The sequence below is a fragment of the Mytilus edulis genome, chromosome 2, assembly GCF_963676685.1.
Source record: "Mytilus edulis chromosome 2, xbMytEdul2.2, whole genome shotgun sequence".
NCBI lineage: Eukaryota > Metazoa > Mollusca > Bivalvia > Mytilida > Mytilidae > Mytilus > Mytilus edulis.
This window is the reverse complement of record NC_092345.1, coordinates 46,844,796-46,867,744: the sequence shown is the minus strand read 5'-3', so window position 1 is coordinate 46,867,744 and position 22,949 is coordinate 46,844,796. Positions and strand designations below refer to the sequence as shown.

At 32.6% G+C, this 22,949-nt stretch overlaps 1 protein-coding gene across 1 annotated transcript; it reads left to right on the top strand.

Annotated features, from left to right (window-relative positions):
• Positions 1-4,691: 4,691 nt before the first annotated feature.
• Positions 4,692-22,654, top strand: LOC139512295 (3-oxoacyl-[acyl-carrier-protein] reductase FabG-like). The gene is made up of 9 exons (XM_071299798.1): positions 4,692-4,801; positions 5,264-5,403; positions 10,228-10,320; positions 11,076-11,214; positions 17,984-18,024; positions 18,667-18,736; positions 20,843-20,879; positions 21,613-21,676; positions 22,461-22,654. The coding sequence occupies exons 1-9, from the start codon at positions 4,765-4,767 to the stop codon at positions 22,617-22,619; spliced, it is 780 nt and encodes a 259-aa protein (XP_071155899.1). The 5' UTR covers positions 4,692-4,764; the 3' UTR covers positions 22,620-22,654.
• The last annotated feature ends 295 nt before the right edge of the window (positions 22,655-22,949 follow it).

The window sequence follows — 22,949 nt, the reverse complement described above, 5'->3', positions numbered from 1 at the left end:
ACACGAACTCCATCAAAAAATGTGGATGATCTCCGGAAGAGTAAGCAGATCCTACTCCACATGTGTTACCCGTAGTGGTACTCATATTTAGTACTTTCTCGGTGATACGCTAATTGGTAGGTCACATTCGGGAAAAGAGAACAGGATTGTAGACCCTAGAAATGGAATATATCCGTGATTATCTGTGAAAGAGATAGTCATAGTCAACCAACTCGTGATAGCCTCTGTAAAATTAACGAAGGGGCGGTTTCAACTTCACCACTTGATGTTGGAACCCTTTTTGTCGAGCCTTCGACTTTAGTCGAAAAAGCGAGACTAAGCGATCCTACATTCCGTCGTCGTCGTCGTCGTCGGCGGCGGCGGCGGCGTCCACAAATATTCACTTTGTGGTTAAAGTTTTTGAAATTTTAATAACTTTCTTAAACTATACTGAATTTCTATTAAACTTGGACAGAAGCTTGTTTATGATCATAAGAAAGTATCCAGAAGTAAATTTTGTAAAAATAAAATTCCATTTTTTCCGTATTTTACTTATAAATGGACTTAGTTTTTCTGCGAGGAAACATTACATTCACTCTGTGGTTAAAGTTTTTAAAATTTTAATAACTTTCATAAACTATCCTTGATTTGTACCAAACTTGGACAGAAGCTTGTTTCTGATCATAAGATATTATTCAGAAGTAAATTTTGTAAAAAAAAATCACTTTTTCCGTATTTTACTTATAAATGGACTAAGTTTTTCTTCCAGTTAACATTACATACAGTCTGCAGTTAAAGTGTATAAAACATTTATTAGATTCATAAACTATCCTGGATTTTTTACCAAACTTGGAAGCTTCTTTCAATCAAAAGACAGTATCGAGAGGGAAATTTTTATTGATGTTTTTCCTCATTTTTGTTGAATCTGCGATTAACAGCAAAAGTAGGCGAGACACTGGGTTCCGTGGAACCCTTACAAATTTTTTTAACAGAAAAGCAATCATAATAAGAAATAGGAGCCCTGGAATATCGCATCAACTGGGAGATATATACTCAGTACACAGGCACTGCTGTAATGTTGCTAAAAAGAAAAGAAAATTTTAATTGGGAAGCTGACATTATTTCTTTGTCACTTCCTAGAAGAAAGTTAAGATTTGATGCAGACTTAACTGTATCTGTTGTGTCATTTATCTCATATTCGATGGGGTAGATGCGTTCAACATAGTCACCAATTTTTGAATTATTTGAAAGCTAGCTAAATGCAATTTGCTAATTATAACATCATGTTCTCCCAGTCTTTATATTTTTACGTTTATTTTTAATTAGTACAATTGATTTCTCAGGAAAACAAAATAATTTCGTTCGGTAAAGAACTTTAATAGAAAAGAAAAAAAACTATGTACCGCGTGCGAATTCCTAGATGCAAGTCAAGATATGAGACAGACTTACTGTATCTGTTGTATCCTTTATCTCATATTCTATTGTATAACTGTTCTTCTTACAACCCAAAAGTTGCAAGACTTTTTAGTACACATCGTGCATGCACCAGGGATACATTATAGAAGATAGGACCGAACTTTTTTTAAAGCAGAAATTTCAACTATTAAAATCTTAAGATTTAAAAATGATAGATCTTAAAACACATTAAAATCAAATGAATGACCTTATTATACTCGCTTATACTTTTACTTTTACTATTGTTCAAATCCACGGTCAACAACAATAAGAGCTTTAAAAGTTATGTGGGTAAACCCCGTTTTATTCCATTTTATTTATACAACGAGAACAATATGCACTTAATGCTTGTGAATAAATGAATAATTAAGATTTCTTAATTAAACGAATAGGAAAAAACAGTATACGAGATATACATGTGTACACTATTTTAGCTTTAAAAAAAAACAGTCTAGTTGCATTGATTATTTACATAACACAACATTTTCTAGTTCTGCTCTCTTTTTATCCGTTTCAAAATTATTTTCCGTGTCTGTACATATATCTCAAGTCTATGATATTTGTCATGTGCATATATTTTGTTTTATGTAAGAGTTTCAATTATATTTATACTAACGTGAGTAAGCAACTATGACTATTAATATATTGAGAACAATTAAAGATAGACAAATCAGGATAATACTTTACGTGCAATTACTCTTAAACAAATGTTTACCTCCCTAAGTCTTTTATATTTACTTTCCTTAAACAGCACTTGAACAGGAAAATATAAATTGTTACAGTAGCCAATGCAACATTCTATATTCTAAAGACAAATTTGTAACGAAAAAAATACCCATGTAAATAATGCTCAATTTTTATTGAAAGAATTCAGTTTGACAGGGCAAATTTGAAGCCAGGTATACCAGAATGAGGACAAAAATCTGTTCAAGAGTTTGTTCATGTAAATATCCATAGTCACCTAGTCTTTCATTTAAACCCTAGGCTTGCTATAAGTGTTTGTTCGCAGCTGTACGCAGCAACGTTCGTTCTGAATGTCGACTGTAAGTCGAGCGACATGCACCCAAACACGTTAAAGAAACATTGCAGGCCGGCAACTCTCCAAATGGTCCGTAGGTGGTCTATTGCCAGGCATTTTTTTTTTTTATCTCTATTCAATATATTATCAACGGCAGTCCAAAATACCTTCCGTTCGTCCAATTCCTGTTAAAACATGACCGATTAACAGATTATAACGATCGTAATCAATACATCACTGGCAAATTATAAAGTCGTGCACTTTGTTTCCATAAATTACTGAAAACGTTTACTATTGGTTTCATAGATACAAAACTTTGATCAATTAATTTGGCTGTAGAAAACTTATTAACAACAGTATTTCACATCATAAATGTTACGGTAATATTGTACTAAAAGCGCGAAAATCTCTATGCGATCCATGTCAACCCATCGAATCCCCCAACAAATTTATTAGTGAAGATTATCTTACCAATGTTGTACATGTACCACATCTTATTGTATCTTCATATTGTAACAAGAGTGCACACGCTGAAATGTCTCGCCTTCTTTACTAATCATTGATAGTATGTTGATAGTCCTAAATATAAAGCTTTATTACAACTCACATAAACTTAACATTAACCAAGATAACTAAAAATTGACCAATAAACCATGAAAATTAGGTCAAGGTCAGATGAACAATGCCAGGCAGACATGTACAGCTGACAATTCTTCCATACAACAAATATAGTTGACCTATTGCTTAATAAATTAAGAAAAACAGACTAAAATACCAAAACTTAATACTGAACAATGAACTTTTAAAATGAGGTCATGGTCAAATAAAACCTGCGCAACTGACATAAAGATCATAAAATAGTTCCATACACCAAATATGGTTGACCTATGAAATATAGTATTAGATAAAAAGATCAAAACTTAAAAACTTAACTTTGACTACTGAACCATGAAAATAAGGTCAAGGTCAAATGACATCTGCACGCTAGACATGTACACCTTAAAATCATTCCATACAACAAATATAGTAGACCTATTGCATACAGTATGAGAAAAACAGACCAAAACACAAACACTTAACTATATCCACTGATCCAGGAACATGAAGTCAAGGTCAGATGACACCTGCCAGTTGGACATGTACACCTTACAGTCCTTCCATACACCGAATATACTAGACCTATTTCTTATAGTATCCGAGATATGGACTTGACCACCAAAACTTAACCTTGTTCACTGATCCACGAAATGAGGTCCAGGTCAAGTGAAAACTGTCTGACAGGCATGAGGACCTTGCAAGGTACGCACATACCAAATATAGTTATCCTATTACTTATAATAAGAGAGAATTTAACATTACAAAAAATCTGAACTTTTTTTTCAAGTGGTCACTGAACCATGAAAATGAGGTCAAGGACATTGGACATGTGACTGATGGAAACTTCGTAACATGAGGCATCTATGTATAAAGTATGAGGCATCCAGGTCTACCACCTTCTAAAATATAAAGCTTTTAAAAAGTAAGCTAACGCCGCCGCCGGATCACTATCCCTATGTCGAGCTTTCTGCAACAAAAGTTGCAGGCTCGACAAAAATTGAGAAGTCTACAATTGAAAACAACGTTCAAACCTATGATTGCGTTGCCATGATTAAATCGCAATTTTTATACGTTTGCATGCAAAACAAACTTGGTGGAGGGGTCTAAATACAGTACAAACAACATTCAAAAAAGGTGAAAAAGTATATTTTGACAAAACGCATCTGACTATCAGGTCGAACAACCGATATGTTTAACCATGCTGACTGCCATTGACGATTGCCAAATAAACGGATCACCAGATGTAACAAAATATATCTTATTATCAATTTATAACCAAACATAAACAATAAACTTGCGGAAAATATGGTATACCGCAAACATGAGGTGCAAAAATTTGTAAAATTTATAGATATATCTTAAAACAGTCAATTATTTAAATAGCAGGATGTGCACAATTCGTCTGAAATATGCTTGTAGCCGCCGGACTAAAAACACTAAAGACATTTCTAATATATTAAGGTAAATAAGAAGATCACGGTCTAATAATATTTTGTGGTTGAAGTTTGTTGACTGTAACATGAATCAAATATAATTTATTTTAAGTTGTAACTTGTTTTAAAATTTATTTGCATAGCCATTTCGTTACATAAACGGATGCAAATTTACCTACTGTTATCGTCTAATCTGTTACAAGTATGAATATAAATATACATATGCTTCTTTTATAGTACTTTATCTATATACATTTTTTACACCTACATCATATTATAATCATGGCGTCTTTACAGGACAAAGTCACTATCATAACAGGTAAAATCCCTTTTTCAAACTATATATATCTATATGTATTAATTGTATTTACGTGATGATGTCTAACAAAATATGGATTGTTTTTCTTGCAAAAAAGGCACAGGCACTTGTCTCAGATTTTTTTTTATCCTATATACCTTATTATAACACTGTTATATCAAGGTACTATATAGGGGGGAATTCTGAGTCAAGTACCTGTGGAAAAAGGCCTTGAAGAATTCTTTAAAAAACATCTATGGTCTAAGATCTTTTACATTATTTGTCTTATTGCTCCTATAAATATCCTTTCCAATACTCTTCCATAGCATTCATTCTTTTAATTGCTGCTGACTAAATGTTGAAGAAAGGTCACCAATTTACATCAAATATTGGTTTTTTTTATATTTATTAATCAACATGTGTGTTAGAAACAAACGATTACTTTATACATGCATGTATGTGTATGAATCATTGGTACTACAGGTGCAAGTTCGGGTATTGGAGAATCAACTGCTTTACTGTTTGCGGAGAGCAAAGCAAAGGTAGTTCTAGCAGCTAGAAATGTCGAGAATCTTGAGAAAGTAGCATCCTTGTGTAAAACTAAAGGACTATCTGATAGTGATGTAAGTTTCATTTGATATAAGAAGATGTGTATATGAGTACCAATGAGACAACTCTCCATCCAAGTCACAATTTGTAAAAGTAAACTATTATAGGTCAACACGAAGCCTTGGTTCACACCGAACAGCAAGCTATAAAGGGCTCAAAAATGACTAGTGTAAAACCATTTAATCGTAAAAATCAACGTTATAATCTATATATACACAGTCTATAATTATTATCATTACAAGATATAAAACCAGTTAATGCTTCATTGTTGTTTACTTACAAGAACAATTATAACGTCCAGTGGCAAACATTTCCGCATTTTCATGACTTAAACTATTTCAATTAATCTAAAAGGTAAGTTTTATAGAGTGTCGAGCGGGTGATAAAGGCTTAGAAATATGGACTTTAATTTGGAAAAAGGAAATTGAAGATAGTGTCAGAAATGTGTACAATATCACCTACCGATCCTTCAAAGATTTGTTGTAAATGTTCTTTGGCGTGCAGAGGGCTTGGTACTCACCAATAAAGGCATCGGATTTAACGGCCTAACACCGAAATTTTATTGTGTATTTATACATCCAAAACAGAAACGGGCACAGTGTCTGTCCCTATCAACATTATATTGTCTTTTTTCATACAAGCCATGTTAAACTTTAAAATTTCTTTCTACCGAATATAAATATTTGATTTATTCTCTTCCAAGTTAAACTTTAAATATTTGCCACTGGACATTTAGCTACACTTCTCAACCAAATTGAATTACAATCATATTAATTCTAATGCTGTTTGAGCTTTTAAACTTGCTTTGCAGTTTTTATAGAAGAATTTAATACTGGTATGTGGCACCGTTAAAGTCCACAATTCCTCTAAAGTCCACAACACCGCTAAAGTCCACAACAAATTTCCGCTTAAGTCCACAACGCCGCTAAAGTCCACAAACTTTCCGCTAAAGTCCACAAAATTACCTCCGCTAAAGTCCACAAGAAAACGCCGTTAAAGTCCACAATAACAAGTTCCGCTAAAGTCCACAAAAAAGCACCGTTAAAGTCCACACCAATTTTTTTATTGTTAAAAACATATTATTCGTTATTTTTATCCCGTTAGTACAATACAAAGCATTGGCCTTTCTTCTCGGTAGTATTTTTTTTTTATATCAGTTTGAAACATGAAAAAAGTACAGTATCGATATATGATTTTGTTTTATCAATTTTGATCTTGATGGCCAATTTGAACATCATTTCTAAAAAGTTTGTAAATTCGTTATTTATTATTACTGCATTCAACAATTATTTTTTTCTCTTATTCTTTGCATATAATCACTTTTTGACATAATTAATGTACAAAGCAAAGGTGGCTCCTAATCTATAACATTTGAACGGCATGCAACAATCTTGATTATATCATTAAACAAAAAAAATACTAAGTTTATGAATTCCGAAAGGTCTCCTGTCGCAAAACTTTTAACCAACGTTTAACGTTATTAATTTCTTTTATGATTTTCAGAACGGAAAAATGAAGCCAGTATGATAAATTCCAAATAAAAAAGAAAATATTCTATGCTTTAAGTTATATTTTTATCGATTAGTATCAGATACCGATGCGTTGAATGGGTTTCTACCAAAATGTCACAACAAAACCTGATTTGATCGATATAGGAAGATGTGGTATGAGTCACAGTGCCAATAAGACAACTATCTATCCAAGTTAAAATTTATAAAAGACCATTATAGGTCAAGGTACGGCCTTCAACACGGAACCTTGGCTCACACGGAACAGCCAGCTATAAAAGTCCCTAACAATTACAAGTGTAAAACCATTCAAAAGAAAAACCAATGCCCATAAATGGGGCTTAAGAAAATATACATACACTAGTTGTTTATCTTGGTAAAGTGTTTTAATCACATGTAAAATTACTCACAAGATTAATTTCTATAAACTCACAAAACGCTAAATCTGTTATACAGTATTAAACCAATAAAATTGTATTGAAAAGAACAGAAACATTCTTTGATATTATATAATTCGTAAAAGATTCAGCTTAAAACTTCATACTAGTCTTCCATTTAGCCTTTTCAAAATACTAAAAAAAGTATCTTTAAAAGAGAATAAAGAAACGAAATTAACTCTGAAAGCGATACCGTGAACTTTGATGTGACGTACATTTTATCAATCAATATGACTGTAGGATAGTTCAACAATTGTTGGTGTTCGGGCTCAATGCAAGATGAACGTTCCTATCGCCTTTATTCTATATCCACATCCTGTCTTTATCCTATATCCACACCCTCCAATGCTCATAGACACTTATTTTTATTAGTTCTGTATTTCTCAACCCACAAATACGTCGGCAAGTTTTTTTTTATTTGGTCATACTTTTCTTCGGTTAGTTTTGTTTTTCATTTTTGGTGTAAATCAAATTTTTGGATAAGATATAAACTTTGTGTTATATCATCAGAAATTGAGAATAAACGCTTCAAAATAGATAAATTACCAAATAAACAAATAAACCTATGAGAGGTCTGCTTCTATTGGTACTAATTTTGATTAAAATCTTACATGAAATAGTTCCTAAATATTTGTTATGAAAAATATCCGTAGATTTCATGACATATATAACAACTAATTATAGGTGACAAATACTTCTGACCATTTTACTTCACTGGCTTATCGGTTTTTGAAGTACAACGTTCCTAAATGTTCTAAAAACTTATCTTCCAAAATATACATGTATGTACTTCCATAACTTCAATTGCAATTTGAGCATTTGAACTTAATTTCATACTAAAAAATGTAGCGTCACTTTTTAGCTCACCTGGCCCGAAGGGCCAAGTGAGCTTTTCTCATCACTTTGCGTTCGGCGTCGTCCGGCGTCGTCGTCGGCGTCGTTAACTTTTACAAAAATCTTCTCCTCTGAAATTACTTAAACAAAGTGTAACTAAACTTATCCACAATCATCATAAGAGTATATAGTTTAAAAAATGTGTCCGATGACCCTGCCCGCGAACGAAGATGGCAGACATGGCTAAAAAAAGTACATAGGGTAAAATCAGTTTTTGGTTTATATCTTTGAAACTGAAGCATTTAGAGCAAATCTGACGGTGGCAAAAATGTTCATCAGATTTAGATATATCTGCCCTGAAATTTTCAGAAGGGGTTGCTGTCCCTGAGTTCTTTGCTATTATCTTAGATATTATTATAGTATCTAAATATAAATGATATCTTATACTATAAATTATGATTTTAACCTTAAACATGATTTCCAAAGGATCAGTAAATTAAGGTAAGCGACACAGGCTCTTTAGAGACTCTAGTTTATTTGGTTAAAGTTTTTATTTCATTTTCTGACTCTTGATAAATTTGACAAATGCACATGTATGGTCGACCTCATACTAAACCATACGAGTATACTCATACGGTACGAGTATACGTTCAGGTATACTTATATGGTCCACATTGTACGCATAAGGGTTCAAATCAGATACACTCATATTGTCTGGAACATATATATATATATATACATGTAGCATTGTAGAAAAAAAACTTATACTTGTACTCATCATGGATAATACACAATACAGAACCACATCCGCGTATAATTTATTCAATTCATCTTTCATTCTGAAACAAATTCATTTTCCTTTTTGAAAACAAAACAAACAGTTGCTTATAATGTCTGTGTCATTTTGGTCTCTTGTGGACAGTTGTCTCATTGGCAATCATACCATATCTTCTTTTTTATATGCAAAGAGTGATGGAAATCTGCTGAGCACCACAAAATGCATGAATGTGTGGTATTCTTTATCATTATTTTGATTTCAAAAAAGAACATGATGGATCCAAGTCTATTTTTGAGATTTACGGACCGTTTTGACTGCTGTGGAACCTAACAGACACTGAATGGAAATCTTACTTATGTTTTATAGATATTGCAAAGGAAATTTAAATATCAAATATAGGCTCCAAATTATGTCTCCAGCATATATATAAAGAGAACGCTATGTTGGAGTTTCTTGTGGATGAACAAATATTTATTAAAGAATAAAAAGAGTATAATAGTTAGATAACTTTTCAGAAATGTTGTCTGTTTGATTGATAGAAAATCGCATAAAAATTGATAAAGCAAATACTATAATTTTTTCATTCATCAAAATAGAATTTATGCTGACAAGAAATACTTTCTAAGAACAAAAGTCCGTGCTTTTAATTAGATCTATAATATCGGGTGTAAAAAACAAAAAAAATTTCTTTTGATAATGAAAAAAAAATGTATGGACTTTAACGGTGCTTTTTTGTGGACTTTAGAGGAACTTGTTGTTGTGGACTTTAACGGTGTTTTCTTGTGGACTTTAGCGGATGTCATTTTGTGGACTTTAGCGGAAATTTTGTGGACTTTAGCGGCGTTGTGGACTTTAGCGGAAAATTGTTGTGGACTTTAGCGGTGTTGTGGACTTTAGAGGAATTGTGGACTTTAACGGTGCCACACTGGTACATATATAATGAAATGGTTCTTACGAATCTAATTCGCCGAATGTATATTATTAAGCACTGATTAGTTTAAAAAGGTCTAGCCGCTTACTAAAATATTAAGAAAATTTATGAAATTAAAGATAAAATTAATTGTGAGATGAAGATGATGATGATGATTACGAGGAACATAAAGTTTATCTGCTACACATTCAAAATATCGTTGAAATTTATCTTGGAAACATAAGTGTTCCATTTTGAAATGATGAAAAATGTATTTGATTAAGTATGACTTTTATTTTAGTGACTAGTCTGGATAAATTACTAAATCGTAATGCGTATTGGGTTTAGCACGAATGTATCATCTTTTTCAGGTTTTGGTTATTCAGTGTGACGTCACTAGTGAGGACAATTTGAAAACATTAGTCGATGAAACAGTAAAGAAATTTGGGAGAATAGATGTGTTGGTATGTTGTATGTTAATCTTGAATAGAAAACAGAAAAAAAAACAGCTCCACAGTAGTAAAACATAACAGTTATGTTTTTGCCAAAAAGCCATCGACAGAGTTTAACATTATCGAGTCGAACAACACTATGTTTGTGAATGTTTGCAAAATTTAAATCATTTACAAAAGAAAACCAATTAAGAACCCCCAAAAATACTAAATTTATGGTAGATAAATAAAGGCAATATAGTCGTAAATCGATTGAGAGAAAACAAATCCAGGATACAAACCAAAACCGAGAGAAACGCATCAGCAATAACAGGAAAACATAGAAACAAAAGGATCACCGAAGTGCAACAAAACAAACGCAAATGCATATAGAAACGAACAATTTGAAAACAACTGCCATATTCCTGACTTGGTACAGGACATTGAAAAAAGTTAATTGTTGGTTGAACCTGGTTTAATGGCATGCCAAACTTCCCGTTTATGACAATGTTAAAACAATATCGCTAAGACAGAAACAGCACAAACATACACAAGAACATTCATAACAGAGAAACGTACAAACAAATAGCAGTGACCTCTTTATAGAAATAATATGTTTTTAAAAATGCTTCATACCAGTTGCAGTGCCAATACGCATTCTTCATTTGGGAAAATTAAAATGAAAAAGGTTCAGATAAAAACTGATTTTATAGAACACTGCAACCATGATAACACATATACAATTGCCATACAACAAACTGTCTACTTTTTTCAATTTTTTAACTCAGATAAATAACGCAGGTAAAGGAACCCCCGGTAATGTGATGGTAACACCTGAAGCTACTCTAGACGATATAATGAATGTCAACTTTAAATCTATTTACAATTTGTCAAGACTCTGTGTTCCTCATCTTATTAAAACTCAGGGTAAGTAGAAGAAATGAAGCATCTTGGATTGATTGATTTGTCATTGCTTAAACACACTGATCAGCACAACAAAAAATATATATTGCCACGAAAAATTTTACCACTTGATATCTTCAAGTGATAGAATGCTTTCAGAGACCAAAACGTTTATATGTCAAAGATTCAGTCAGTAAATCTTTGTTCGGGCAGTACAGTTAACATTTATCAACACAAACATATACCATAATTTGTTCTATTTGCCATGAAATATAATCATATGTATACAATGTATATTACGTGGAACTTCTGACAAGTTCAAGTATATATATTGGCTGAAACAATTCTCAAAGAAACATTTAAAATTGTTAGATATAAAAAAAAAAGAAGATGTGGTATAATTGCCAATGAGACAACTCTCCATAAGAGACAAAAATGACAAAAAAAAATAACAACTACAGGTCGCCTCAAGGCCTTCAACAATGAGCAAAGCCCATACCGCATAGTCAGCTATATTGGCCCCGAAATGTTTGTTTCAACATTTATTAGTTTTCCGGTCCCTTATCGTTTTGTATTATAATAAAAGAAATCAATGTAGCTCTCATATCTATGATTTGTTTTTGATTTTTTTTTACATGTTTTCTTACGGTTTCAGTATTTGCTAATTGTTAATAGAAGTTTTTATTACAAATAACGGATTACAACTGAGCGTTGCCCAACAGTATTTTTTATTAAATAGTTGTGTTTGCTTTAATTTTGTAATTGCGCCATGTCATAAGCTGAAAACGATTACCACTTAGTCAAACAAACCTTTCTTTAATCCAAAGTTAATACATTATTTTACCTTCTGAACCGATACAGGGACGGATCCAGCCATTTTAAAAAGGAGGGTTTCTAACCCAGGACAAAAAGGGGGGTTCCAACTACATGTCCCTATTCAAATGCATTGATCGTCCAAAAGAAAGGGGGTAAAAAAAAATCGCCCCACCCACTTCCCTTGATCCGCCACTGCGATGTTACAGTACTTAGGGACCGGTCAAAATTTATCTACACATAGGACCGGTGCAAAGTGCAGTAGGACAGATACTTTTTTCTGGAATCGCTTTTGTTGGGACATCACTTTTTTCACAGATAATATCCATAGGACACAAGTTTTTTTTCAAACGATTACTTTGAAATAATTTTTAATACATTTATAACAAAACTTAAAATAACAAGTTTAATATACAATATGTAAAAATAAAAATTATTATATAAAAATTCAGATAGGCATCTTTAATTTTTTTTATAACTTTTTCAAATCAACTTGGATTTTCATCAAACTATGCAGCTATCTTAGATATATATCAAGCTTACTGAATCCCATTTCATTTAGTTTTTTGTTGTATTGTTATAAAATTTAAGAATTAAAGTAATCTTGGTAAAAAAAAAGCTAGGATTTGCAATTCGAACAAAATAGAGATAGTACACTTTAATTTTTTTAATAACTTTTTTAAATCAACTTGGATTTTCATCAAACTATGCAGCTATCTTAGTTATATATTAAGCTTACTAAATCCCAGGTCATTTTGTTTTTTGTTGTATTGCTGTCAAATTCAAGAATTAAATTAATCTAGTTCAAAAAAGCTAGAATTTGCAGTTCGAACAAAATAGAGATAGTACACTTTAATTTTTTTTATAACTTTTTAAATTCAACTTGGATTTTCATCAAACTATGCAGCTATCTTAGATATATATCAAGCTTACTGAATCCAATGTCATTTAGTTTTTTGTTGTTTTGCTGTAAAATTTAATTTCACTTATATGGTGAAGTGCAACAAACATACATCATGTACATCATGTACATTACATCATCCAACAAAGTAGCAAAAATGTGGGGGTCACATCAGGTACATTTTCTGTAAGTGGGAAAATGTTAAAGCAATTATTACCATTCCTAATAAAAAAACACATTCCAAGGCAACCTATGGGTCTTCAGGTTAAAATATATATAGAGAGTTCAACCAAATGCTATTGAGTTTCATGTTTCTCCTGGAGCTTGTTTTTATAATTAATATTTAAAGGTATTGATAAAATTCTATATAAGATACATGCAGATTCATTAATTTTTCAGTTTAACAAACACCTATTTGTGGTTTGATTGCATTATGCAATGTCTTTGTTTTTTTCAATGCTATATTCATGGTATAATTTATGATAATGCCATGCCTGTAACATACCTGCCAACTTTCACGATTTAGGCGTGTACTACACGATTTTGACCCTTTGTCACGATTGCACGATCGTGTTCCTGAAAAACCCTCTAAAACACGATTTGGTGAAAATCTACACGAAAAATATTGTTGTTCCCGATTTTGAACTGTGTCCAATGGAGGAAATCGTGTTCAGCCAATCAAATTGTGTGTTTCTCATGATCAAATTAATCAGCCAATCAAAAACGTTTTCTCTCAAGATTGTTTTAACATGCTAGATATTGAACTTGTGTTGTATTCCTCTGTTTGTTGGTCAGAATTGTAAAAACGTGAACATGGCAAATGATTTTTCAACTGCAAGGAGGTTCTTACACAGAATAAGAATAAAAGCATGGCTGATTGACAAACTTCAATGATGCAGTACTACCATGAATATAATAAATAGTAGTTTATTCACTAATTTATTGACATTACATGTACACTTGCTGTAACATAATTTTATTTATGTATTCAATCATTTAAAGTATAATGTACTATTCATTATTTTTCACATGGACCCCCCACCCCCACCCACATCAACATGAGGAATCCCTTAAATGAGGGACTACCCTTAGTCAAGGGGTCACTCTTGTAAAAAATAAAATAGAAAAATGTAGATTTATTAACTTAAAAATGGGAAATTCTGACATTATATTTGGAACAGCTTTTCTAAATGAAGAGTCCTATTATTTTGAATAATAAAGAAGATATAAGGCCAAGAACATATCAAAGTTCTTGGACATGTGTTGACCATATAATACCAGATAGATCATAAGATGTATAGTTCTTTGGGAAAAGTTTCTTCAAATAATATGAATGTGTGCTCATTTGTACTTAAAAAGTGGTTTTTAATGTCCAAACATTGAGGGGTGATCCCTATGTGTTGTTCCCAACCTGATAAAGGTCCTTCTTTGTGTATAATTTTAAATTGGAAAAGTCAACAACTATTTAGTATCCTTACACATGAAAATAATTCCTGGTCTTACAGCTACATGTTCATATTTTCTGCTGATATAATAACTAGAATCATGCAAATAAACTTAAGAAAAAGGGATGTAAGTCCATCTTACAAATCAGGCAAATATGACACTTTTTCTAGACTACAAAACAGCACGCGCAAAATAGTTGTCGCAAAGAATTTAAACCTTTGAAATTGTTGTGGCGCGCTAAAACCCCCATGGGCATTTTCAAAAGTTGGCAGGTATGCTGTAATTGTATGTGAATCAACAAAATAAAACATGAAACTGTTGCTTATGATCATATTATAAAGACAACATATGTTAAATGCCTCTATTAAGTATACTTTTATTTACAATACATTGGAAAAGTAGGATAGGACACCAACTTTTTTATTACTAAGTTGGCATAGGACATCATTTTTTTTTCAGTCAGAAAGCGATAGGGTTGTAACTTTTATTAAATGTTTTTATTTTTTGCACCGGTCCTATGTGACGTTAAATTTTGACCGGTCCCTTAATGAACACGCAATGTCAAGCATCTTTCGAGCCGCGTCACATGCAGTGCACGTTGGCCAGCTTTTATATTTTACATATTGATCTAAAACAATGTTTTTATCCACGAAATTCCAATTGTCTTACTGAAATATTTCCCCGTAAAGTTCCTTTTACATTTGAGAATCAATAATTGAAAAAGATAGATACACAATGTGTGCCATATAAATGTGTTTTTAAATGAGGGATAGCAAGTCAAAGGGAGATAACTACTTTTCAAATTTTAGAAAACAACAAGCTTAGTAATTCTTTGATAGTGTGTTTTCTATGCATTCATTTTTGGGTGTATTTGCAAAACTGGGTGTAAGTATGGTGGGGTAAGGCGGGCGGATTCAACTGGAAAATGTGTACTAGTACCATGTTTGGTGTAACCAACTGTGGTTGTCAACTAAGATCAATGAATTTCAAAGAAAGACTGCACAGTTATTGAAGATGTGTAGCATGCAAACCTTTTTGAAGTTCTGCACCTTTTTCAGAGTATTTTAAACAAATTTCTCCATTTTTCTGTAAATTTTTCAATTTATAATTCTTAAATATATTGTATTAATGTACATCATATACCATACTGTATCCCATTAAATCCAGCCATTTGATTCTTTAATCTATTTTATTTAAGAATTGAATGTTTCTCGTTTTGTAACTTCTTTGGGGTGTAAAAGCATTGACCGAAGTACATTTTGTATGAAGCGCGGAAGCGCTTCATATTTATAATGTGCGCACGGTCAACGCTTTTACAACCCTATGAAGTTACAAAAAGAAGCATTCAATACTTATAATTACATTTTTTTAGCAATGATCATGAAAACACGAATTTTATTATTGTTTTATTTAATGCACTTGTGCACTTTATTGTGGGACCACGTGTTATCATGAATGAAAAGTTTTATTGAGCAATGCCAGTGCTTACGGAATAACACTTATGTGCAGTTAGCCAATCATAATAAAACATACATCTAAAGTAATTATTTAGGGTTAACGTAACTTTTGAATCTTGTCATACATACTTATCAAGCATTAAATTAATATGTGAAACATGACAAATTTTAACAATAAATACTTGTAATTAAGATTTACTTTTTTGAGCTACTCTAAAAATTGCAAAGTGGCGTAATTGTTTTGAAGATTTATTTTTTTTGTTCCTTAGGACTTTGACTTTTTTAATATTTTCCACCAATGCAGGGCCGTAAATTGCGTGCCATATAAGGGGAGGCAGTTTATTAACGCCGAGCGGAGCGAGGCAAAACATATTTGGACCCATTCCATGCAGAAAAAGGATATTTTTTCAGGCCTTTTCCTTGTATGCAATGTACCTCCCAAGAATACAAAACTTGTTATTTTTTTGTTACATTTCAATAAATATGCTCCTGGAATATATTAAAAATAGTTATAAACCAGAGTTAGATTACGTGTCCCCGTAGAGTAAGATTTGTTTTCGCTTTATCCTGCTTTATGACTCTTTACAAGCTATTTTTACTTAAGTTTAGGGAAAATTTTGCAAAGACTTAAAATGAAAGGCCCCTGAAGTTGGTAATTTTTTGTGGTTTATCCGACTTATTTGGCTGTCCAACCAAATCGAATTAACTTTGACTTCGTTTCAAAGACACAATTTTCAAACCTTAAGTTAAAATGAAAATGCATACTCAATAACTCATAATTGTATCTATCAAGTTCAAATTATTAAAACGTAACAATGTTTGTATACACCAAAAAGTTTTATTCTGGCTTTGTCAAATGCTAAGGTGATTTTTTCTGACTGGACAAATCCCATCTTTTTAGCACTTCTATGCATTTAATATTGCCAACATTGTCACTTCTATGTATGCAGATGCAATTGTATTTGGTGGGAAAATTTTATGTGTGCAAAGGAGTTGAGTTGGGTACCGACCGTTCAGATCCAAATATAATATTGAACACACCTGCATGCCATTATGATTAACCACCTTGTGGTTTTAACTGACAACCAGTGTTATATAAAAAATATGCATGATCTTAACCATTTTTTTTCTTTTCAGTGTCTTTTTCTCCATTTATTATTTTTTTGTCAGTGAGCCCACAATAGGAGGCAACTGCCTACATGCCTCTATGTAATTTACGGCCCTGCCAATGTGCAGCTAACTTCCAAATCCTTAAAATTATATGTAAACCACTTAAACTACATCAAACGTACCATGTTTTATTCCGTTAAAATCATTTTAAAATCTAAACGGCATACAACAAACGGACATTTTAATCCGAGTTCATAAATTAAATGCCAGAGATTTTCCGATATTCATTACACCATAGGCGTCAAATTATTTGCAACATTATAAACTTGCGTCCACATCACAATTAACTATTAGTCAAATATCTCTATGGACGAACGGGTTTTTTATGCCCCCACAACTGAAAGTTGAAGGCATATTGTTTAACCCCTGTCCTACCGTCCTTCTGTCCGTCCGTCCCTCCCATTAGCGGTATATAGACTAAGTTATTCCGCATAACTTCTCCTACAGTTTGAATCCTAGGAAGTTTTCACTTTGCTGTCTGTTTGTACATGTTTTGAAAGTGTGCATGTGGTCAAGATTTTAATTTTTATTAATTTTTGCTCTTTTGGGAGATTGTTGAACTTTGTCATTTTTCGAGTAAGCTCCTCCTACAGTTTGAATTCTAGGAGGTTTTCACTTTGCTGTCAGTTTGTACATGTTATAGTGCAAGTTGTAGTACATGTGGTCAGCGTTAGGATTTTATTAATATTTGCTCTTTTGGGAGATAGTTGGATTTTGTCATTTTTTTGAGTATTTATTTGTATAAGAGGTAAACAGTCCTACAGTGATCCATAAACATATGCGCTCCCATGCTCAACATTGTGTTTTTTTAAATAAAACTTTGCATCTGCAGGGTCATCAATTGTGTCTCCAAGACACAATACTAAATACAAAGAAAGTCTCACACTGACTTTGTTATAATACAGTTACTTCAGAGTGGAGTGCGGGGGCATCACTTTGTCTAGTTTTTTGTATACATCATATCATTTGAATTTTTTTTAATTAAATTTTATATATCGATTTTCAGGGTCCATCGTGAATGTTTCGAGTATAGGGGGACAACGTGCAGTAAGTACATATTTTAAGTTTGCCCAAGAGACACAAAAAACGAACAGAAGACAAACTAAATCATATAAAACACAACGTAGAAATCTATAAACTGAGCAGCATAAACATAACTAAAGAGGTCGGACCAAAGTGCCTGTACACTCAGGAATATCACAGTTGTTGACCATTCTTTTGCTGTATTTTATTATTTGCTTTTGCCATTTGATTAGGGACCTTCCGTTTTGAATTTACCTCGGAGATTAGTATTTTTGTGATTTTACTTTTTTTAGTTGCTTGTAGCATTAACATGTAGCATACATTGTATATGTCACGGCAAGGCATATAATAAAACATATATATTAAGTCTGGTGTACGATTCATAGACATGTCGGGTACATAAGAGAGAGAGGAAACGTCTCACAGCAGACGAATCAATTAAATTCACAAAAAAACAATCTATTTAGAACGTTATATGCCTTTCCTGCTTTATTTTGTTGCCGGATTGCTGTTTAATTAAATTGTTTTATTCATTTTACTTCCAACACTACAATCATGTTGTGATATTTGTGCTGAATATAATTGTTATGTTTGTATTGTTACAAAGTGTACTAAAATTAAGATAGGAATCTTATTTTTTCACAAATAGATTTTTTATTTTTGCAGGGTCCTAACTTATCTGCCTATTGTATCTCAAAAGCTGCATTGGATATGTTTACACGCTTGTTAGCATTAGGTATGTTTTTTAAACGTATGAAATTAATTTTCCCATAAAAGATTGTTGTAATTTTTTCATTAATAAAAGAGCCGTAGTAAATAAAAATGGTCAATGTATATATATAGAGACACATATAGTGTACTCAAATCCTATAATGGTATTATAAACAAAAAGAAGCTAAACTTAAGGAGAAAGCTATATAATTACTGAACGTAAAGGCCCTACTCTCCAAACTTAAGGAGAAAGCTATATAATTACTGAACGTAAAGGCCCTACTCTCCAAACTTAAGGAGAAAGCTATTTAATTACTGAACGTAAAGGCCCCACTCTCCACCCTCTTGGTTTCTTTTGGGTTCATGCTGCTCAATTTTAAATTTTCTATGTAATATGTTTAACAGCTGTGATGGATTTAGTCGTTTATAACGTTTTTTACCATGGCATTGTCAGAGCTTTGAATATCTCTAAATGTATCTTTCACATTTTAAAAAGAAAGATTGTCTCATTTCTTTTCTTGTTTGATAAAATTTCCTCGATTGAAAATAAAAATGTATGGTATGCATACCATGGTACGATTCTAGCCACGATCTTGATCCTGAGTAAGAGAAGTCACATACATATTATGCATTACCAAAATACTCAGCGGGCCAGGGGCGTAACTACATGGAGGCAAATGAGGTAAATGCCTCATGTTGGAAATTTTAACAACAAAAAAGTTGAAACAAAAGCTTGTCTTCATATCAAAATAATTACATTAGATGTATGTTTCATTATAATACTTTATTCTGATTGGCTAATTGCACATCACATGTTATTCCTTCAGCAATTGCATCACTCAATAAAACTTATCATCCATGATAACACGTGGTCCAACAATAAAGTGCACAGGTAAATTAAACAAAAAAATAATATAAAATTCGCGTTTTCATGATCATAGCTAAAAAATGTAATTATAAGTATTGAATGCTTCTTTTTGTAACTTCATAGGGTTGTAAAAGCGTTGACCGTGCGTACATTTTTAGAATGAAGCGCTTCCGCGCTTCATACAAAATGTACTTCGGTCAACGCTTTTACACCCCAATGAATTTACAAAAAGAAGCATTCGATTCTTAATTGTTTTCACGGCGAGTGTCTTGCAAGAAGCAAGTTCTCTTCACTGTGAATCTCTGAGTCTCATGTTTGACTTGTATCCGAATATTCACAAAGTCTTTACGCTGTTGTTGGTTCTTCCTGTAACATTTGTATGTTATGAACGGTTATTCTCAGCATTGCGTAGACTGAAGACTTGGGAAATATCTACGATGACGGGTGAACGGTTGTGTGGTTTTGCAATGTTGCATGTCCAGACATTGTGCGAGAAAATATTTTAAGGAGATACGATGCTACTGGACACAGAAAAAAATTGTCGTTTCTTTATGGCGAATTGAACTTAATATTAAAGAATATAAAACTGGCTCTCTTTTTTAGCTGACATGGGTTATATTAAAGTGAGACCACCAATCTCCTGGTATCAAATATATTTTGCTTTGAGAGCAGAATATTGTCGAAAAAAATAGCTAAAAATTAATTGCGTTTCAGGGTAAGAAAGAGTCCGGGAAACGCTCAGAATGCACGATTTTGCGTCATTTTTTTCACAGCTTCTGTGGGCCTTGAGCGGCGCCAGACCCCTCGCCGAAAATTTTTCGATAATATTTTGCCTCACTTTTAAAAGAGGCTAGTTACGGCCCTGCGGGCTTACTTAAAGGTTGCAATTCCGGTATAAAAAAGGTTAAAGAGGACTGCGTATTTATACGACCAGTAACCAATTTGTCTTTTGAGCATCAGTGCACCATCGGAATAAAGATCAATGTGACTATATTTAGATATCATAGTAAACCTTTGCAATAACAAAAAACATTTTTTCCTGTAACTAAAATACATAATACGACAATAGCACGACATGGACGTCAAACCTAAGGTGCCATGCCATAGTGCAGTGCACTCTTATTCCTAATTATTCTAATTTTTTTGCATGCTTAATGTACAAAAATATAGAATGTTGTTAACACCAATGATTCAATAAAGATAACACATATTTTTCAAAATTGTGCGGCTTTAATCTTTTAGTTATGGGTGTATTCTTTACAGAATTGGCTCCTCAGAAAGTACGGGTTAACTCGGTCAAGTAGGTATATTATTATTTTATCTATATTTGTTTGATTCAACTGATCGAGATTATGAGGTGGATGATCAAGATTTCACAAAATTGATTGCATCCCATCACATATTTCAGTGTTGTTATTTTTAATTTTATTTTTAATTACGAAGTTTTAAATGGTCAGCTGATCTTTAATAGTAAAATAAAATTACCTGTTAATGTTTTCACAACTTTTCCAGAAATGGGGGGATTTATATATAATAGCTTCATATGTAATTGTATAAGCCCTTTCCAGTTGTTGAATAACGTAAGCCTATTCACCTTTTACTGCTTGTCTGATAATGTAACCTGCTCCAATCTTTGCTTTGCGACGGTCTTCTGTCGAGCAGTGAGCCATAATCCTAGGCTACAATTACTGCAACCACATGGATAGCATTACGATGTTTCACATATTTTAGACTCTTCTTAATATTTATACAAATAAGAAGAATGTGGCGAGGTTAAACTAGTTTGAAGGCGTCAACCCTCTCCAAACTTGGGACAATGGTGTTACAGTACAATATTGGAACAAACAATAAAAATCAGACGAAATCAAACATATACACATAAAAACTCAGCGGCGACGTCGGCGAGTACTTATACATCACAACAACAAAAGGGATTTGTCCACTTTATCTTGTGTTGCCAAAAATAATTGTTAATTCGGCATTACGTAAAAAGTACTTTCATTTGTAATTTCTTCATTTATATTTTTTTGCAGCCCGGGATTCATTTTGACACCATTCGCCAAAAATGCTGGATGGACAAGCGCCATGGCTACAGATGTAAGTACAATACACATACAAACCATATTCTATAAAAATCATTCGACTGATGTCATCTATTTCCTAGTAACCAATATGCTGCTGGGACTGCACCCCTTTGATATTTTACCTACCATGGATTCTATGACAATTCAAGAGCAAACTTTTGTACAAAAAAATGGATTCTTTATCTTTGCATATAGTAAACAATCAATTACTAGTATCTATAATTCGTATCCGTTGTTTGTTAACATTATGACTGCAAAAAGTAAAATAACAAAAGATACCGAACTCCGAGGCAAAATCAAAGTGGAAAGTCCCTAATCAAATGGCAAAATTTAAAGTTCAAACACATCAAACGAATGGTTTTACATCTGTTATATTCCTGACTTAGCACCTATGTAGAAAATGGTGGATTAAAACTGGTTTTATAGCAAGAGAAACCTCTCACTTGTATGGCAGTCGTATAAAATTCCAACGAAGTGTACTACAAGTAAAACTTGAAAGTTGTAGGTCTCGCGGTTTTTCAAAATTCATTTTTGGGCCTGTTGGTTTCAATGCTTTTAAACATTTTAAGTATTCGTCTCAAACTTGACCATCTAATTAAAGATGGTCAATGTAATATGTGTCATCCGCATAAAATTCAGTACCAAACATTTTTTTTTTCTTCTATATTTGAGTTTGAACCGCTTCTTATGAACTAGTCCCCGATGGCACCCCGCTTAGTAGAAAGTACTTTACTAACGGCAGGGTTTTATGGTAAAACTCTACTACATATTTCAAGTTCTTTAATGTTCTTTTTCAGTATCTCGAGCGGTTGAAAGTGCTACAACCTCTTGGTGGTGCGGGCAAACCCGAAGACGTTGCCAAGGCAATACGATTTCTAGCATCTGATGAGGCATCATTTACTACCGGACATTTACTCTTTGTCGATTCTGGACGCCATTGTGGACTTCCAGTATAATGATATGAATGTGTATATTAAAAGCCTTCACAATATGTTGACTTTTTTTTTTTTTATCTTAATTACACATAATTTTACAGAACAAATCCATGTCTGTAGTTACGTTATGGATTTAAATGAAAGTAATCCAGGTATTGTAAGTACTGGTTAATAATCATGGCACGGACCAACGGTCTAATTTATATAAAAAGCTAGAAACAGCTATATATGAACCACACCAAGAATCGGTAACCACTGAACATCCGTCATCTATAAAAAAAAAATCTGGATTCGTGTTATACATTTAATTATACATATAATGCAAAACATTGAAGCAAAATGTAAACATAT